At 54.4% G+C, this 20,531-nt stretch overlaps 1 protein-coding gene across 4 annotated transcripts; it reads right to left on the reverse strand.

Annotated features, from left to right (window-relative positions):
- Positions 1 to 285: 285 nt before the first annotated feature.
- On the reverse strand, positions 286 to 20,472 carry INPP5K (inositol polyphosphate-5-phosphatase K). Of its 4 annotated transcripts, none has more exons than XM_002718888.5 (12): positions 20,149 to 20,472; positions 18,391 to 18,498; positions 17,920 to 18,028; positions 10,514 to 10,630; positions 10,009 to 10,184; positions 9,348 to 9,459; positions 8,577 to 8,686; positions 3,040 to 3,223; positions 2,179 to 2,316; positions 1,866 to 1,949; positions 1,645 to 1,749; positions 286 to 1,525 (listed from the first exon to the last, which is right to left on the reverse strand). In XM_002718888.5, the coding sequence occupies exons 1-12, from the start codon at positions 20,280 to 20,282 to the stop codon at positions 1,448 to 1,450; spliced, it is 1,455 nt and encodes a 484-aa protein (XP_002718934.2). In that variant the 5' UTR covers positions 20,283 to 20,472; the 3' UTR covers positions 286 to 1,447. The 4 variants fall into 4 exon arrangements, with proteins under 4 accessions (XP_002718934.2, XP_008269157.1, XP_069917282.1 ...); XM_008270935.4 differs by having other exon boundaries at positions 17,920 to 18,021; positions 20,149 to 20,453; XM_070061181.1 differs by lacking the exon at positions 20,149 to 20,472 and adding an exon at positions 18,939 to 19,404.
- Positions 20,473 to 20,531: the final 59 nt, after the last annotated feature.

Genomic DNA, 20,531 nt, shown 5'->3' on the forward strand with positions numbered 1-20,531 from the left:
AGGAACAAGACTCAAGAGCTGGGTGTGCAAAGTGGGGGGTGGGAGCACAGACAGCGCCTTTTCAGAGCTGTCAGTCACAAGACGCCCACTCCCCTCTGCAGTGTGTGAACCAATTGCCCAGGAGCACGGCCGGCACGCCGCACTCAGGCCAGCACCTCAACCTGGCCGCACCTGCTGACCTCAGACCCAGGAAGTCTAGTCTGGATCCACAGGGCCCTCGACCCCCAGCCCAGTGCCACCTGCCCTTTGCCCTTCCTGCCATCATCAAGGAGTCACACACAAGTGTCAAAGCCACAGTTCTAATTACCCCCCAATGTAACAGACAGAACACAGCCAGCCAGCGTCAAGCAGCCAGGGGACAGTTCTTGATACATATGGTTCCCAGGAGCACGGGCTGCACGGCAACTGGGGGGACCTTGTCTCAGGTGGCCCGATGAACGTGGCAGGCAGAGCAGGCTCCCTGAGGCGTCTTCTCCTGGGAGAAGGGCAGGAGTGTTCACGCAGCACCTGGAATCTACTCTCGGAAGGGTCCCAGGACCAGCTCCTCTGAAGTGTTGCAATCCCGGCTCTCCCTTCTGCCTGCCCAAGCTGGGTTTCCAGAGGGGCAGAGAGAGGAGCATCTTCTGGTCTCCCGACAGGGCCGAGGGCAGACGAGGCTGACATGGTGGTGATCACCCTGGGAGTGTGTGTGGTGGCTGCTCCTCCACCACCTGTCAACCCTTCCTAAGAGAGCAGGCTGGAGGCAGGGGGCCTGAGTCACCAGCAGCAGCTGACTGGGGTCCTTCCCAGGTCTCTCTGCTCAGGCTCTGGAACTTACAGGATCCGCGGGGGCAGAGGCAGGGCAGGGCTGTGCTGGCAGGAGAATCTTCACCAGTGACCAGGTAACAGCCTGGGTAGGGGCCCCTCCTAGCTCCTCAGGCAGGCCGTTTCTGTTGGAAGCAGAGATCCCAGATCCTCTGCTCATCCCTCATGCGCACAGGCCACAAGGATGCCAAGACTTCTGGAATCCAGAGCTGCTGTGCGCCAGCCGGCCCCTGGAGCCCGCACAAATGTGAGCATCTCCCCCTCCCAGGCAGCCCGAGGCCCAGCAGGGCGTGACAAGAATGCAGGCCTGTGCCAGATGGGGCATGTGCCTGGCAGGACTGCTTGGGCAGCACTGCAAGTGTGTGTGGGGAAATGAGGGCAGGCAGGTCCTTGCACAGATGGTGGGCTATCCCCTCGTCTGCACGGAGACAAACCAGCTGGTTTCACTCACAGCTCGCAACAAAAACCTGTTATTTAAGTGGCCAGTTCCAGAGATCTGGACCAGAGAAAGCAAAGGAGTCTGCTAGAGCTCATTTGGGACGTGGCTGAGTGGAGGATGCCTGGCTGCCTCCTCTGGGGCCGGCCTGGCCCCAGCGCTCCGGGCAGAAGGCAGGGCTGGCTGCAGCTCTGCCGACGCCTGGACTCATTCTCCCGTGTGCTCAGGGGTCTGTGGCTCCTCTTCACTCAGTGGGTCCTCCTTCAAGAAGAAGCGCAGCGGGATCTGCAGGGACAACATGGCGTCAGGATGGGGGAACAGCAGGTCTCTACAGCACCCAGTTCCCAAGGCTTGCAGCCTCCAGGCCCCTGGCTGGCCTGCCCCACCCCAGCAGCAGCGTTTACCTTGAAGGGGGTGCTAATCCCCGCTATGGAATTCAGAATGCTGCTGTAGTAACAGAGGAGAAAGTAGTCCTCCGTGTCCGGGATCTCGCTGATGTTCATGTACACCTGGAAGGACAGAAAGGAGGCCGGCTCTGGGTGCTGGGCTCTCAGTGACATTATCCAGAGTGCTGGTCCTGCCAGACGCAGGAGCCTTCGGGCCAGCCCACCTCCTGGAGATGTACCTGGTGGAGGTTGTTGCTGAAGGAGACCTGGTTGTCCCCGACCCACACATAGGACACGTAGTCATTAATGTGGCGCATCCCCAACTGTGGGAGGGGAAGCAGGCAGTGAGTGAGGACACAGGACCTAGAGCAAGTCCCAGGGAGAGGCTGTCCCACCCAATTTCTCTGCCAGCCCCTCGGGAGGCAAGGCCCCCTCCCCCCGACAGGTGGCTGAGGGTGAGCTCCTGGGTATCTCTGCCCAGATCCCGCAACCCTCCAGGGAACGGGCCGGAGGCTGTGGCTGGCAGACTCCCTGCCTTGCCCACCATGTCACCTTGTACAGTCCGATCCAGTCCCAGGGGCTGCTGAGGAAGTCCGGCTCTGAGGAGTAGCTGATCAGCATGTCGTTCTCTATGGTCCACAGGCTCTCAGGCATCAGCGTGATCATTGGGGCAGACACCAGGGGCTTCAGCTACACACAGGGGCGGGCAGGTGGTTGAAACCCCTCAGCCCCAATTCCTCCAACAGGGTGCGGGGGCGGGGGCGGGGGCGCAGCTCTGCCTATGCCCTGGGCTGGCCAGTGGGGAAGAGAAAGGGTCAAAGGCTGGTCGGGGGAGTGCTGGCCCTGCCAGGGAGAGTGGGGCTGAGAGCCAGGTGGGTGACACCAGGAGGGGCTACAGGTTTAAGGAAGGAGACAATCAGTTGCTGTCAGACCTCTAGGGCTTCTGACTCAGGGGCCCAAATCCAGTTGTGTGGGGGATGCTCTGTGGGAACAGCTGTGAGAATACAGAAGGGCACACGGCGGAGGATTAGGACACGCAGGCCGAGGGGGCCGCTGGCACTGCCCTGGTCATTAGAGGACAAGACACGGGGATGGAGGGAGCTTCCCCTGCAACCGGATCCACAGAGGGTCGGGACAAATAAAAGTCCTGCTTCACACAGTAGGTAATAAGCGTAATGGAAGTCACCTGCCCCCAGGGACAGTACCAAGGGGAAATGGAAACCTGTTCACAAAGGGCCTGCACACGTTTGAGACAGAGCCATCAACAGCTCCTAGGAGAGCTGGGATACCTGACCTGGGAGGAACGGCAATCATGTTTTCCTACAGCTCTCCCCTGGGGATTGGCTGACATCAGAATCCAGGCCTGGGGTTGGGGAAATGGCCCAGCATGAGCTGCTCCTCTGCCAAGTTCACCTCCAAGTCAAAGGTGCCAGTGACAGGCTTGTGGTCACTGATGTAGTACATCATGTGGCTGCCATAGTGCTTCAGGGTCAGGAAGAAGTAGGTCGACGGATTGGACATGTAGGAGGTGGCCTGTGGCTGCCGCTTTAGCCGCCATAGTATTCGGTCGGTCCAGGCAGGCTTCCGTCTTTTCTCACTGAGGGTAGAAGAAGAGGAATGGGCAAAAAAAGATGGGCATGAAAGCAGGAATGCACGCTCCTGGGCAAGCCAGACCCCAGCTCCAGGGTCTATCTGACGTAGTGTTGCCACTTGAGCGGCAGTGCAGGGTCCCAGTGAGCGAGGAGAGTATCATCACGGTGAGACACTAGAACCAGAGACCGGGTGGGGGCAGGTTCTGTCCTGGTCATTAGGAGCAAGCGACCTCACCCCTCTACGCCTCAGTGTCTTCAACTGTGGGAAGGAATAACAGCACTTGCTTCAAAGAACCACTGTGAGGATGAAGAAACCAGGTGTGTCAGGGGGTGGTGGAGGGGTAGGAACTGGCTGCAGCACAGTCTGCTTGCTGGCTCCTTGCATTGTTTCCAACCTTGCCCTCTCCCAAGGAGCGTGCGTGCCCATTTATAGAGACTGCAGACAAGGGACCCCTGAACCCACCGTGGTGGACATCAAGTCCTAGCAATCCTACACTAACACACCCTCTTTTTTTCTTTTTCCAAAGCACCCTCCCTTCCCAATTCCCCTATGATGGTTAAGAATCCAGACTTGCTATCACATCAAGATCTTCCCTTTGGCCTGACTATGGCCTGTCTTTCCTTCTTCAGCACCTTTCATTCTGTCTGCTTTAATTTTTTTAAAAAGATTTTAAGAGGTAGTTACAGATAGAATGAGAGACAGAGAGAAGGGTCTTCCATCCGCTAGTTCACTGCCCAAGTGGTTGCAATGGCCGGAGCTGAGCTGATCCAAAGCCAGGAGTTTCTTCTGGGTTTCCCATGCAGGTGCAGGGGCCCGAGCACTTGGGGCCATCTTCTACTGTTTTCCCAGGCCATAGCAGAGAGCTGGATCAGAAGTGGAGCAGCTGGGACTAGAACTGGTGCTCACATGGGATGCTGGCGCTGACGGCAGAGGCTTAGCCTACTAGGCCACAGCACTGGCCCCTCTCCTCAACTTTCAAAAACTTTTTGAGAGACACAGATAGCTTCTATTTGTGGATTCACTTCTCAAATGCCCACAATGCCTGGAGCTGGGCCAGGACAAATCAGGAACTCAATCCAGGTCTCCCATGTGGGTGGCAGGACCCCAAACACTTAAGTCCTCACTAATGCCTCCAAGGATCCACATTGGAAGGAAACAAATCAGGAGCACATCTGGGAACTGAACCCATGTGCTCTGGTGTAGAATGCAGGCATCTTGGCCGGCGCCACGGCTCACTAGGCTAATCCTCCGCCTGCGGTGCCGGCACCCTGGGTTCTAGTCCCGGTCGGGGCCCTGGATTCTGTCCCAGTTGCTCCTCTTCCAGTCCAGCTCTCTGCTGTGGCCCGGGAAGGCAGTGGAGGATGGCCCAAGTGCTTGGGCCCTGCACCCACATGGGAGATCAGGAGGAAGCACCTGGCTCCTGATCAGCGCAGTGCTGGCCAAAGAGGCCATTTTGGAGGGTGAACCAACGGAAGGAAGACCTTTCTCTCTCTCTCTCTGTCTATAAGTCTCTCTCTGTCTCTCACTGTCTAACTCTGCCTGTCAAAAAAAAAAAAAAAAAAAAAAAAAAAAAAAAAAAAAAAAAGAATGCAGGCATCTTAACTACCAAGCCAAATGCCCACCTCTCCTTTTCTTAGTTCCACGGCCTGCTCTGGCTTCATCACTGGGGACCTGTATTGCTCACTTTCCATCAAGACTTTTTTCTTTATGTGCCAGGCAGTTAGGGAGACAGTCACGGGCTGACAAGGTTCCTGAGGAGTGTTTGACTGAAGAAATGAACAAGCAAAACAAACATAAAAATGCTACCTGTATACTTTCCCAGCTCTTTCCCTGCTAATAACAATTAAACCGAGGTCCTTCTGGGTGCCAGGTGCTGTGATAGGTGTCTCCTGGGCTGTGGTGATCTTCACAATGAGCTTGTGTTACAGATCACCTTTCTCCTTCTAAGGCAAGGCACTCAAGTTCAGAGAGGCTGCACTGCCCAGTGGAAGCCCAGTGCTCGCACCAGGAACACTTAAATCCAAGTTCCCTCCACAGTGCTCTGTGTCTCCTCCAACCAGCCCTGCTGGGATCCAGCCCCAGCAGCAAGAACTGCCTCCCGGCGCGCATCACTGGAGCATGAGTGACTAATGCTTTCTGGCCGAATGGCTGTGATGATAACTGTCTGGAAGACACCACAGCTCTTGAACACTAAAACCACATAGCTCTGTAAGATTCTCTCGAAAGTCTAAAAAATCGAGCCAGGGGAGGCACGGGGTCCGGTGGTTACATTGCTGCCTGGGATGCTTGCACCCCACCTGGAGTGAATGGTCTAAGTCCAGACTCTGCCTCTCATCCGGCGTTCCTGCTAACACAGACCCAGGGAGGCAGCAGAAGATCAGACGATGGTTCAAGTCCTTGGGTCCCTGCCACGTGAGACCCAGACGGAGTTCCAGGCTCCTGCTTTTGGCCTGGCCCAGGTCCAGCTGTTGCAGGCATCTGGGGAGTGAACCAGCAGATGGATGACAGTTTTCTCTTTGTTGGTCTGCATCTCTCTGCCTTTCAAATAAATAAATAAAACAGCCAATTCACTGACCCTGAAGCAGTGATGTGCTAAACTTCTGGGTCAGAAAGCATTTTTCCCTTTAGCTCCCTGCAGACGCTAAGTGTCTAATTGCACTCTGGACGCAGTTAACCACCAGGTGCTGTGTTTCTGGGACAGAAGTCCTGACCACATTTGACGGTAACATCATGTGCTCACTGCCTACAGAGGCTGCCTGGGTTCACTACGGGGTTGTAGTAATCCCCAGCTCTAACAGGTTTCCTGCCCTGCCCGGGGCGCTTCCACCCTCTCCCGTAATGGAGAGGATGCTGGTTCTCCTTACAGTGTGGCTGGGGGATGCAGCAGTCAGAGCACGCCGACCCCCGCTGACGGCCCTGTCACTTGGCACAGCTGGGGCAGGCTCGGCTAGCGTAGTCTCACCGCGCTGCTGTCGGATGGAAATGCCTGCCCTTCTTTGCGCTAAGCTCTACTGCTTCCTCCAAGATATTCCCCTTGACAGCAAGTCTCACTGAGCTCCCTGGCTTCAGTGCTCACCTCCTCACTCTTCGCTCCAACCTCCTGGCTAACGCAGGGGCTCGACAGTGTTCATCTGGATCTGCCCATGGGTGGGCCCCTCTGCTAGACTGGCTGCTGCGTAAACACGTCTTTCCCTTTTGCCCTCTCAGGCTCCCATTTCACACATACGCCAGGCTCCACGCTACAGCCCGGCGAAGGTCATGAATGAGCTCCAGTCTCTGCTCCCCAGGCATTCACAGTACAGCAGGCAGGCGCTCTGTGTCCTAATAGCACCACTGAGTGCGTGGTATGTACGAGATGTGGCGGCAGCACAGGGAAGGAGGGACCAGGAGAGAGGATGTGTGAACAGAGCTGCAGGACAAGCAAGAGTCTGATGAGACGGCAATGTCTCTGCTCCCAGGTGGGCTCAGGCCCCGCCATCCACCTGCAGTGAGCTCTCCTTCCTCCATGGTAACCACCTGCCAGGCTGCCCTGCCCTCCTTTTGGCTGCTGCTGGCCAGGCTGGCTGCAGATTCCTGGGCACTGTGGGCTAGAAGCAAGCACCGCGGAAGGCAGGGAAGCAGGTCCGAGCCCAGCCCCATCACCAGCTGAGCCTCGGCGCCCTGGCGGACCCTGCCAGCTCCAGCCCGGTCGCAGCAGTCTGCAGTGACTTCCAGCCTCCTGGGGGGCTCTCTCGTCCCCAAGGGGAAGGGACCCTCAGCCACAGGGCCTGTCAGCAGCTCTCTTCCTGCTGGCAAGGGAGGCTCTGAAGTGAGTTGATAGAGGTGTCAGCCCCAAGGCCCCAGCCTGTCCTGCTGAGGCCATGCAGCTGTTATGACCACTCGCTTGTGCCATGGACTGGGGCCAGCTGGCCAGCCAGGGCCTGCCCTCTTACCCCCTTTCCCACGTTGCCAGGCCAGGCCCTGTCTGCAGCGTTCGCGGTCTCTCCTTGTGTGGACTGCCCGGGCTGCGGCCCTACCACGTCTTGCTCCATACTCACCTTCTCCCCCTTGCCCTGGCCGCCATATTTCGGCTGTCACCTCACTCGCAGCACTGAACGTGCGATTCTACCTCCTGGCCTGGCCTGCCTATGGAAGCTCCTGTTCACCCCTTAGTTCCCAGGGGCTGGGCGGCCCCAGCCCTCCAGCTCCCCCCCGACAGTCCTGAGAGGAGGGAAGAACTTCTGCTTCAGCTGAAACAAAGCTCTGTGGAAGGGGAAAGGGGCTCTTCATCCTAAACGGCTGGAGCCCCAGATGTGGGTGGGGACGGGACTTCCCAGCTTCTGAGAAAGTGTGGCAGTAACACTACTGCCTCAAGGCACAAGTTTAAAACCACTCACCAGACAGGCACCAGGCCCTGGGCTAAGGACAGTTTGGTTCACTCTCAGCTCCTTAAGGAGTGATTATCACCCCCTTTTCACAGATGAGAAAATTGAGGCCTAAATACCTTGCCTAAGGTCACACAGCTGATGAGAGGCAGCACTAGTACTGTGACCACTAGCTGCACTGTCTCTGTATTGTTCCCCGTGGACTTCTCCACTGGCTACCACCTCCCCTCACACAGGACTCCACTTACTCATGGGCCACGGCAGGGGCACAGCATACTAACAACTGCTGAGCCAAGCCTTCTCCCACCAGTCCGGAGACCAGAAGGTCCAAGAAGGTGGGAGCAAGAGTTTCTAGGGGCCGGCGCTGTGGCATAGCGGGTAAAGCCACGGCCTGCAGTGCCGGCATCCCATATGGGCACCAGTTTGAGTCCCGGCTGCCCCACTTCCCATCCAGCTCTCTGCTATGGCCTGGCAAAACAGTAGAAGATGGCCCATGTTCTTGGGCCCCTGCACCCACATGGGAGACCCAGAGGAAGCTCCTGGCTCCTGGCTTCAGATCAGCCTAGCTCTGGCTGTTGTGGCCACTTGGGGAGTGAACCAGTGAATGGAAAAGATGTCTGTCTCTCTCTCTCTCTCTCTCTCTCTCTCTCTCTCTAACTCTGCCTTTCAAATAAATAAATCTGAAAAAAAAAAAAAAAAGCGCTTCTGAACACAGGAATGCGGTCTCTTTTTAGTCAGGCCTAGCTGCCCCATCCTCTCCTCTGACCCTCTTCCACCCTCCTCCCCACTAACACCCCTTTCCTCCCACTCTGAGGACAAGCTGGGATAGCCCCATCGCCAGCACCTCAGGAGGCAACAGGAGGTGCCGCTCCCCAGAGGGCATGGCTGGATCTTCCTACTTCCCTCACACTGCTGTTCTGAGGCGGCCCCCACTGCCCCCAGGGCGACAGAACCTGACTTCCCGGGCCCACTTCGCCTGGTGGCCCTTCTCACCTGGTGTCATAGTTGTTGGAGTTCTTGTCAAACTTGTAGGTGGGCGGGAAGAGCAGGGGCCCCTCTTGGAACTCCCGGAGCAGCAGGTCCTGTTTCTTGGCGATTCTGAGCTGCAGATGAAGACGGAGCCTGGATTTCCCCACAGCACCAGCCATGGGCCCCGCCCCATAGCCCCGATCTCCCCACAGCACCAGCCACGGGCCCTGTCCCACAGCCCCGATCTCCCCACAGCACCAGCCACGGGCCCCGCCCCACACTCTATCAGGGGATCAGCATGTGCTACCGCGAGTGGGCTGGAGTCAAGTAGTGCCCTTCACCCTCCCTCCCCCCAGCACAGCATCTCAATCCTTCTGGAAATAGCATCCCACACGCCGGCCACGTCCCAGGCCTGGACTACAAAGACTATGCTTGGAACGCCAACTCTCTGGGACTCACTAGCAGACAGGTGTCAGAGGGGAACCTGCGGTAGCCAGGGTTCCCCAGAGGGGTGGGGTCTCATCCTCCAGGAGGAAGCAAAGTTGGGATTGGGCAAGATGACAAGGACACACACAGCTTGGTGCGTGGTGTGCAGTCAAGGCAGGTTAAAACCCCGCGGGCTCCTATTCTAGCCCACATCCCGCTGTGGGGACACAGTTCCTCCCAGTGAAAATGAAGACACCCCCACCCCCATAGCTGAGAGGGAAGGTGTGGGCCACACCCCGAGCTCAGCACACTTCACCAAGGCACCACAGCGGGCTCCCGTCACCCCAGGGACCTCCCATCACTTAATACCTGATCCTTCTCCCACAGGGCACTGTAGTACTGATTTGCTATGCATTCCCGGACAAAGTGCAGTCCCAAATCCTCGATCCGAAAGTTCATGTCTCCAAACCAGAGAATGAGGCTTCAGAAAGAAAGGAGGGCTGCCTGAGGGTCTGTGATGTGTTCAGAGAAAGGAGGAGCTCTGGGGTGCTCCACCCTGCTCAATCCAAGGGCTGCTGGAGGGGGCAGTGAGAAGCTGGGTGCTAGGAGAGGACCAGGTGAAGACCAGGGCAGGCACGGGTCCAGCAGTACTGTGCTCAGGGTTCCCACACCACCACTCAAGCGGCAGACAGCAACCGAGAGGGCCTATGGCAAAGGCAGAGCAGGCCCGAGCCTTCCCCTCCTCTCCCTCCACTGGCCACAAGCCAAGGCTGAGAAGCAGCCCTTCCGGTGATCTTATGAGCCATAAGGTTCTTGACTAGGGATGCTTAAAAGTGTCAAGGGTTTCTGGACGGGACAGGAGGGCTGGAGGAAGCAGGTGCCAGGGAGGCCAAGCCGGGTGGGACAGCAGATGGGGTAGGAGGGAGGGGTAGGGGCTGACTCTAGCTGAGGAGCAGTGACTGGGCAGACAAGAGAGGCAGGGTGGGCACAGGGGAGAGAGGAGGGGGGACAGTTGCAGCTCCAGGCTCACTCGTGGTCCAAGATGTTGGGGATATCATATCCCTCGAAATTCTGCATCTCCAGGATCCGGTCAAAGTGCTCCAGCCGCTTGTCATTGTTGGCTATGTGGGGAGGCAGGTGACAGTTGATGACACTGACGTAGTAGCCGTAAAGCCTCAGGCAGATGTTCACGCCCCCTTTGTTGCCCTGGTGGGACAGGTGTGCAGAGGGTGGAAAGCTACTCTGGATCGGACAGACCCCTCTTTTCCCATCTTGGGCCTGAGGACAAAGTCTCCCCTCCCCCGTGATGTCTCAGGGACAGTCACCAGGCTTCCCAGGCCACCTCTCCATGTACTCAGACCAGCTTACCCGGCCCGGCGTCTCAGATCCCAAGTCCCATCTGAGGCAGGAGACTGAGTACGCAGGACTCGGCTGCACAGAGTCCCGAGATTCCTCTCAGTTCCTTTCTCTTTCATCCAGTTCTAAAGCTCCCAGCCCTCCCCAGCCCTCGACTTAGACGGCTGCTCAGTCCTTACCCAGTACCCGTACAGGCCAGTGGGGGTGGATTTCGTAGAGAGGATCTGGATAAAGGGTAAATGATGATACTTGACAAAGATCAGTAAGAGAAGCCCCTGCATGCGGACATGGGAGACCTGAAGGAGAGAGAGGGCAAAGGTCATTCATTACATAAGTAAGTGCGCCCCATCCCTGCCAGACTGTGCCGGGGCTCGGGAGGGCCCGGGTCACATGTAGCGCCCTGTCTCAGGGCCTGGGAGATCCTGGTTGAGTCTGGAGTTTCACTCCTTCCCCTCCCTTCAGCTGCCAAACGATACGTTCTGGGAACGGAGGTTTGAGTGCACAAGGCTGCCAGGGCACCTTGCCATCAGTCCAAGCTCAGGCAGGCCCACTGTTCCTTTCATGGATGCCATCTGGATATATTCTGGGTACTCCTGGGCTGGGATCCCCCCTGGCCAGGGCCTCAAAGGGAACTGTGGCGATGCAGGACAGTGGCTAAATTAGCCAGCTCTGGGTCCAATTCCTGGTTCTTTCTTGGTATCTGATATCAGGCAAGAGTTTCGCCCTATTTTCACTTGGATAAATCAGGTATAATACTATTGAACAGATGCTGTGAGGACTAACAGCTATTAATTTTTGCTTAAGGACTTTTTATTTTATTTTAAAGAGTTACAGATAGAGAGGGAGAGACACAAAGAGAGACATGTTACCATCTGCTGGTTCATTTTGCAGATGGCTGCAACAGCCAGGGCTGGGCCAGGCCAAAGCCAGGAGCCAGAAGCTTCTTTAATGTCTCCCATATGGGCTGCAGGGGCCCAAGCACTTTGGCCATCTTCTGCTGCTTTTCTCAGACCACTAGCAGGAGCTGGATCAGAAGTGGAGCAGCTGGGACATGAATCGGTACCCACGTGCAGTGCCAGTATTGCAGGTGGCGCTCTATGCAAACAATGCCAGTCCCCTTCCTCCAATTCAAAGATTTATTTATTTATTTGAAAGTCAAGTTACAGAGAGAGAGAGGGCGAGACATCTTCCAACCACTGCTTCACTCCCCAGATGGCCACAATAGCCAGGGATGGGCCAGGCCAAAGCCAGGAGCTTCATCCAGATCTGCCATGTGGGTGACAGGGGCCCAAGCACTTGGGCCATCTTCCACTGCTTTTCCATGCCATTAGCAGGGAACTGGATTGGAAGTGGACCAGCTAGGACTCGAACTGGTGCCCAAATGGGATGCTGGTGTTGCAGGCAACAGCTTTACCCACCACGCCACAATGCTGGCCCCAACTTATGAATTCTTAAAAAAAAAAAAAAAAAAAAAAAAAAAAGAAATCCAAGGAAGGAATATAAGAGAGGCTTCTATTCTAGGGTACCAGGAATATTCTGTGTTTTGATTTGGCTGATGGTAATGTGGATGCGTAGAAACGTAGTAAAATCCACCAAACTGGGTGGGCATTTGGCACACTGGTTAAGGTGCTGCTTTGGATGCCCCGTCCTGTATCAAGGTGCCTGAGTTTGAGTCCTGCATCACTGCTGCATTCCAGCTTTCTATCAGTGTGCACCCTGGGAGGCAGCAGGGGATGGCTCAAGTACACAGGAGAGCTGCATTGCTTTCTGGGCTCCCGGTTTTGCCCTAACCCAGTTTTGGCTGTTGTGGGCATCTGAGGAGTGGACCACTGAGTGAAAGACCTCTCTTTCAACTAAAATGAAAATAGATAATAAATTTATTTATTTATTTAAATATTTATTCATTTATCTGAAAGGCAGTTACAGAGGGGGAGGGAGAGAAGGAGAGAGAGGGAGAGGGAGGAAGAGGGAGAGGGAGAGAGAAAGGGATCATCCATCTGCTGATGTACTCGCCAAATGGTTGCAAGGCTGGAGCTGGGCCAGTCCGAAGCCAGGAGCTAGGAACTTCATCCTGGTTTCCCACATGAGTATAGAGGCCCAAGCATTTGGGCCACCTTCTGCTGCTTCCCCAGGCACATTAGCAGGGAGCTGGGCTTGAACCAGTGCCCAAATGGGATGCTGGTGCCACACAGGTGGTGGCTTTACCTACTACGCCACAGCATCAGCCCCAAATAATAAATTTTAAATGTAACACACTACAGGTTTCTGGCCTACTGGTTAAGGTGTCTGTGTCTCACATTAGCATGTTTGTGCTTAACACCCAGATCCAGCTTCCTGCTGCTGTGAGTCTGGGGGGGTGGCAGTGATGGCTTTAGTAGTCAGATTCCTGCCACCCATGGAGGAGACCTGGACTGAGTTCCTAGCTCCCAGCTTGGGCCTCAGCTCAGCCCCAGCTGTGTGCATCTGAGGAGTGAAAAGACAGATTTGAGCTCTATCTATTCCTCTATCAAATAAATATAAAATTTTTTTTAATCACCAAATCAAGCACTTGATTTCTGCACATTTCTCTGTACATATTATCAGTGAAAAAAAGCAAGCAAGTGTTCCCCAAAACTCACCATGAATTGTGTGCAGCTGATGTCCACAGAGACAAGGTGCAGGGAGGATATTGAGGGTGGAAGACACACTTGGGGGTCAGGGATGAAGCCAAGCCCTACTGGGAGCACTTCCTGTTTCATTTTCTCTTCATGCCCTGCTGTGCAGACTCAGGGAGGCTAAGGACGGCCTGGGACTAGGACTCCCACATGCCTACCCTCTGTGGCTGCAGGGGTGGGGTGGGAATGGGCCACAGCCAGTGACCTTTCTCTCAAGATCTGGCTGTCTACACCCACCACTCGAGGAGCTGTTTCCGGAGCATGAGGTGTAGAGGCCAAGGAGGAAATCCCCGGGTGGGGAGCATGTACTAGGGCCTTCCAGGAATTATGAAACTGGATCCCACAGGCCACGAGCTCCAGCACAGTGGAGGAGTCAGTCACAGCACAGGGAACCACAGCCCAGGACTGAACAGGGGAGGTGTTAGGACCTGAGATTGGACAGTTACTACACATGTACCCCTGGCCCCACCTACCCTTCACTCCAGTCTCCCATCTCTCAAGCATATACGACAACAGATGCAGCCAGGGGACCGATAACGACTCAGGAGCAGTTTCAAGTGTAATCCTAACTCACAGAGCAGGTTTAGGTCAGGAGGCTCAACCATGAAGACCACAGAACACTTGGTGAAGCAGCAGTAGGAAGTAGGGGAGGAATGCGTGGGGACCAGACAGAGTCAGACTAGGAGAAAGGATGGGGCCATGGTGAAAAGCAGGAGACTTTAAAGGGAAACGTCAGTTGGAGGAAATAAAACAGAAGGAGCTAAAGAAAGGAGTGGCAGGAGGAGCTGGGGAGCCGAACAGGCAAAAAGGGTCAGCCCCAGGCTTTTCAGCCTATGACTAGTGTCTTCTTACACATAGCACAGGCTGAAACAGGGTGTGCCTCTCACCTCAGTTCTCGGGTCAGGGAACAAGGGGTGTCTGCTTTGGGTGCCAGGCTTCCAGACTGGTTGCCTGACCCCAGGAGGCCACAAGGGTGGAATGAGTTGTGTCCTTGCCACAGGCTGAGCTAATTTCCTTGGCTCAGTTCCATCCTACCAACCCTGTACCACTCAGCCAAGGTGCAAGGAGGCCTGCAGACTTGGGAAGGGAGTAGGTGGTTAAAAACAACAACAACAACAACAACAACAACCAAAAACCAGTGGTTCCGCCCTCCAAGGGCTATTCTCCAAGTCTGCAGAAGAGGCCTCTGGGTCTAATTTGGAGGGAACCAAAGGCTCAGGGGTTAGCATACACAACTTTTTATCTCGGGGGCCAGTGTTGTGGTGTAATGTTAAGCCACCGTCTGCAGCACCAACATCCCAAATGGGCACAAGTTCAAACATCTGTTTTATTTCCCAGCTGCTTCACTTCTGATCCAACTCCCTGGTAATGCTCCTAAGAAAGCAGTAAAAGATGGCCCTAGTACTTAGACCCCTGCCACCCAAGTGGGAGACCTGGATGGAGTTCCAGGTTCCGGTTTTGGCCTGGCCCAGAACTGGCTGTTGCAGCCATTTGGGGAGTGAACAGTGGATTGAAGATCACTCTCTATCTTTCTCCCTCTCTTTCTGTATCTCTGCCTTTCAAATAAATAAAATCTTAAAAACAAAACATAACTTAGATCCCTCCTATCCATTCTACCTTCTTCAGAAGGATATAGCTCTTGCCCCTGCATCCCCAGGCAAATTAGAGTAATAGAATTAATCCTAAACATAAGGAAAGAGAATAGAGAAATCTGGTATTTCCAAGAAGCTATGCACTAGGTACTTTAAATGGGAACATGTTTTATCACTCAGATGTGCAGGGAAGAAACAAGGTGGAGATCCAGCAACCTTGAGCTGCACTAAGGATTCTCCTACGGTCTGAAGTGGAGGGGCTGGCACTGTAGTGTGGAAGGTTAAGCTTCTACCTGCAGTGCTGGCATCCCATATGGGCATTGGTTCGAGTCCTGGCTGCTCCACTTTGATTCAGCTCCTTGCTATTAAACCTCAGAAAGCAGCAGAAGGTGGCCCAAGTCCTTGGGCCCTTGCACCCCTGTGGGAGACCTGGAAAAAGCTCCTGGCTCCTGGCTTTGGCCTGTCCCAACCCTGGTGGTTGAGGCCATTGGGGGAGCCAAGCAGCAGATGAAAGATCTCTCACTCTCCTTCTTTCCATCTCTGATTTTCAAATACATAAATACATCTTTATAATTATAAAAATAAAGTGGGGGTAGAGAACATCTGGCCAATGGGCTGTATCAGGCCTGAGAAATTATTTAGTCTGGCCTTGCCAAAGTAACTTCAGACAGGACTCGAAACTCAATAAATCCACTGCAGGCTAATTTTTATTCATTCATTTATTTTTTAAAGATTCCTCTTATTTACCTGAAAGGCAGAGTTACATAGAAGGAAAGACAGAGAGAGAGAGAGAGAGAGAGAGAGAGAGATATCTTCCATCCACTGGTTCACTCCCCAAACGGCTGCAATGGCCACGGCTGAGCCAGGCCAAAGCTAGGAGCCTCAAACTCCATCTGGTCTCCCATTTGGATGGCAGGGGCCCAAGTACTTGGGCCATCTTCTTATCAAGGAGTTGGATTGGAAGCAGAGCAGCTGAGCTGAGACTTGAACTGGTATTCATAATGGGATGTCAGCATAGCAGTTGGCATCTTACCCTGTTACGCCAAAATACTGGCCACAGTGGAGCAGGCTAATTGTTAAGACGATAACTGTGTGGCTTGCGAATTACTTTATAAAATCTCCAAAGGGACCCTGGTAGAAAAATGACTCCCCATCCTTGTTCTAAAGGGTCCCCCAAAGTATCCTGGTCCCTCAATGAGATCCACTCCTATCTCCCTGTCCTAACCTCTGAAATGTGACGTGCATGTCCGCTGTGATTGGAGAACATACTCCAATACCAGCAGGGTAGCTGTCAGACACCCGTGAAGCCTTCGAGCTCACCAGCACAGCACTAAGTCCAGTCATGCAGAACATGGGTTACCAGGTTTGAAAGACTTGGAATCTAGACAGCCCACATGACTTCTGAGCCTTGGCTTCATCTGTTATCCCTTATTTCAAGATTTTTAAAATAATGTACATAAAGAGCTTATTTATGATGCCTGACACTAAGTAGTTGATTAATGACAAGAATTATTATGGCACTCTGAGATTTCAGGCTGAGAGCATGAGTAGAGATTGGAGGCTAACAGATATCTAGGTGCTAGACTAAGTCCTAGAGCCCAGTTCAGCTCTTGCTACTGTGGAAAGACACAAAGCCAGCAGAAGATCAAGGGAAGCAGGTGTGAGTGACACAGAGGCCAGCATCGTGGCGCAGCAGATTAAGTCACTGCTTGTGACATTGGCATCCATAGCTGAATCCTGGTTAGAGTCCCAGATGCTCTGCTTTGGATTCAGCTTCATGCTAAGGAGTATGGGAAGGCAGCATACGGTGGCCTGAGTATCTGGGTTCCTGCCATCCACATGGGAAAGCCAGATGGAGTTCCTGGCCCCTAACTCTGCCTTTCAAATAAACAAATCTTAAAAATATAAACTTTTAAGGGGCCATCAAAGAAGGAGGTACCTTTCTCTGAAGGGAGGAGAGAACTTCCACTTTGATTATGGCCTTGTCTAAATAATGTCAGAGTTTGTGGACTCAAGAGGCTTCCAACGCCTTGGCAGCTCATGAAGAGCCTCGGGTGATTATTGATGTCATAAATAAGAGTGCCAATTGTTAAATCAACAACGGGAGTCACTGTACACTTGCTCCCCATGTAGGACCTCTGTCCTTAATGTGTTGTACTATGAGAATTAACAGTAAAACTAGTCTTCAAACAGTACTTTATACTTTGTGTGTCTGTGTGGGTACAAACTGTTGAAATCTTTACTTAGTATAGAGCTGATCTTCTGTATATAAAGATAATTAAGCCGGTGCTCTGGGGCAGCAGGTTAATGCCCTGGCCTGAAGCGCCGGCATCCCATATGGGTGCCGGTTCTAGTCCCGGCTACTCCTCTTCTGATCTAGCAATCTGTTATAGCCTGGGAAAGCAGTAGAAGATGGCCCAAGTCCTTGGGCCCCTGCATCAAAGTGGGAGACCTGGAAGAAGCTCCCGGCTCCTGGCTTTGGATCGGCGCAGCTCTGGCCATTGAGGTCATCTGGGGAGTGAACTAGTGGATGGAAGACCTCTCTGTCTGTCTCTGCCTCTCTCTGTAACTCTGTCTTTCAAATAAATAAAATAAATATTAAAAAAAAGATAATTAAAAATGAATCTTAATGAAGAATGGGATGGGAGAGGGAGTAGGAGGTGGGATGGTTTGGGTAGTGGGAGGGCGGATATGGGGGGAAGAACTGCTATAATCCAAAAATTGTACTTATGAAATTTATATTTATTAAATAAAAACTTTCTATAAAATATATATATAAATATATAAATATATATTTATATATTATATATTTATGTATATATATATTTATATATATATAAATAAAGTTTTGGGGCCAGCACTGTGGCATAGCAGGCAAAGCCTCTGCCTGTGGCGCCAGCATTCCATATGGGTATGGGTTTGAGTCCCAGCTGCTCCACTTCTGATCCAGCTCCCTGCTAATGCGCCTGGGAGAGCAGTGGAATATTGCCGAAGTGCTTGGGTCCCTGCACCCATGTGGGAGACCCAGAAGAAGTTCCTGGCTCCTGGCTTTGGCCTGGCCCAACTCTAGCCATTGTGGGCATTTGTGGAGTGAACCAGCAGATGGAAGATAGCTCTCTGCCTCTTTCTCTCTCTCTAACTCTGCCTTTCAAATAAATAAGTAAATCTTTAACAAAAAAAAAGTCAGTTGGAAACACCTGCATAAAAAATAAATGAACTTTTAACAGATGGGACACATCACAAAAGGCTGATGGGGACTAAGAGGAATATAGCGCCTGGGGCTCGGTGGAGGCGAGACACATCTCTCACTTCTCTGTCCTCCGTGAACTTGCACGTTACCTTGACGAAGCTCAGAGGGGCAAGCACATCCATGAAGAAACTGCTCCACGGGTCTTCAAAGGCAGTATCGGAAATGAAGCTTACAATCCCAGAGTTCATTTCCTGCAAACTGACCACCCCAGGTCAGAGGCTTGTCCCCGGCCGAGGGCAGAGCCTCTGCCACAGACATTCAGCACTGCCCTCAGAGGACCTGAAGCCTCCGTCGGTGACCACGCTTCCTCCCTCCCTGGCTGCCTGGCTACCGGCCTCCAGTTCCCTGCCACTGCTGCCCTCGGACAGCAGACACAGCACCAACCCCACTTGGGCTGACAGCTCCTTGTCTGCAGCCTCCACAGCACCGACCCCACTCGGGCTGACAGCTCCCTGCCTTCCGCCTCCACAGGTTACTGCTGTTCTCCGTGGGCACAGCTTGAGACCGGTCAGGCTGATCTCAGACACAGGGCTGGCAGAAGGGGCCCTGCGGACACCTACCCAATAACATACATGTCCAGGTCCAGGTCCTGGTTGTTCAGCTGAAGCAGGTCACTGAGGTCTTTAGGGGGTGCTGCGGAGGCTACATTCCAGGTCACGACATGCATACTGTGGAAGGGGCGCAGAAAGCGTCATGGAGGAAGGAGGACAACAGACACGGTGGCCCCCCACACCGCTGCAGTCACATGGAAAACACGCGTTTCTGCATCTGATGGAGGAAGCAGAGGTACTGGACTACAAGCCCTGGGTCTTCACCTGTGTCCCCCGGAGCAGGACATCTGTGCCCCAGACTGGCTGCTCCATACAGACCCACAGCTGCCCACACTTGCTGTTCACATTAGCAGAGCTGCCAAACGGAGCCCAGAGCTTGTGGGCTGGGCAGCCAGGGTTTCCCGAAATGCACCAGCTGCACCAGCCATCCACACCTCACCTCAGCCAGCATCTATGGCTGACAGCGACTTCCGGCCCCCACGTCTCAACCCCGGGAGTTTGGAAACCACCAGGAAGACTGGGACGGAAAGACGGGAGGAGGAGAGCTCAGACTGCACCTTGCGAAGGCCTCAGCACTACAGCACCGCCGGAGAGACGCCACGCTCCCTTCCTCCACTTGCTCCCAGCAGATTCCCGCAGCACAACCAATTCTGGGAAGCACTTAGGGAGCCCAAGGAGAACTTCTAAGTGTCTCTCAACATCTCTCTCCAATCTCCCTGTCCCTGGGAAAGTCATCTTCGGGTGCCATTCTCCACCTCTGCTCCACACAGATTCTAGGGGAGCAAGAGCCAATTCGGTGGCTCTCAGAGCCTCGGCGCAAGGAGGGACTTGCACACAGAGCAGTTAACAGAAATCTGCCCAAGCAGCCCCAGGAGCTGCAAATCCCGCAGAGTTCACGAACAGCCAGCAGGCTGCACCAGTCCCAGGTGCACCGAGAGGAGGAAGACCCGCTGCTGTGGAAGGTCCAGCCTAGGAGATGGGGGGAAGGGGGCCGCTCCCATATGCCTCTGCTCCACCAGAAGGAAATTCTTGGCCGGCTTAAAGCAATTTCCTGCCCCTCCCCAAGAATATAAACAAACAACTCCAAGCCCACCTTCCCAGGCACCCGGTGGACAAAGTATTTCATCTGTTTACGATCTCCCCCTGCTGTCCGACAGAGGATTAAGAAAGCAAGCCCTTTCACTCAAAGGCCCCTTGTTTTCCCAGGCACCTGCTCTAAGTGCGTGGGGACCAGAGTTGGGATTTCTTGTCCCCACACTCAGGTCGGACGCTTAGGCGCAAATCCACACTCGTGATTCCCACCAAGTGGGTGATTAGCCCCGTTCCTCCTGAAAGAGCAGGCATGAGACCAGGCGACACCACTTCCCCGAAGGTTCTTATCTTAATCCGATTTCGGATTTCCGGAGGTCATAACGGGATCAGGCAGACCTCATGATGCATGTGCCGATCACAAACAGGAATGAGATTTCACCGCGACAGCCCAACACAACTGTCTGCTCCAGACACCTGCTAACTGGGCCACCCCTGCCCTGCTTGGAGTGTTCCAGTGGGGACGCGCTCGGCGGCCCAAGTTCAGAGGGGGCGCGAGGCTCAGGTCCAGTAAATCCCACTAGACCCTGGCCTGGGAGAATGTGGGAGGGCCTCTGGGTGAGGGCAGCCGCAGAAGCCTGTTCCCCTCCCTTCCAGTCTGGTCAGTCCCCAGCCCCCAGGTCCGCAGCCCCGGTGCGGCTGAAGGCAGCGACCGGCCCGAGCAGGCGTCTTCCTCACCTGAGTTTCCAGACATTCGGCTCGCTGGGCTTCTGCTCGCTCACGGAGGCCATCACGCTCTCGGGGTCGTCCGGCAGGCTCACGTCTGACTGCTCCGGCTCCTCGCTGCTGGACTCCTCCTGGTCCAGCTCCATGGCTCGGCCGCCTCACTCTCGCCGACTGTTTTTCTTCCGGATTCTGGCCGTCCGCCTCGGCTCCCGTAAGGGGCGGACCTCGAGCAAACCCAGGGCTCTGGGTGGTGCGGCTCGGCGAAGGAGGCGGGACCCTCCAGCGAGCGCGGCGCCGCCAGAGGCTGAGAGAAAAGGGCCCGGGGAGCCGGGCGTCAGCGAGGCGTGGCCTGCCCGTCCTCAGCGCACGACGTAACACTGCCCGCCGCCGGCACC

Source organism: Oryctolagus cuniculus, chromosome 17, assembly GCF_964237555.1.
Source record: "Oryctolagus cuniculus chromosome 17, mOryCun1.1, whole genome shotgun sequence".
Lineage (NCBI taxonomy): Eukaryota > Metazoa > Chordata > Mammalia > Lagomorpha > Leporidae > Oryctolagus > Oryctolagus cuniculus.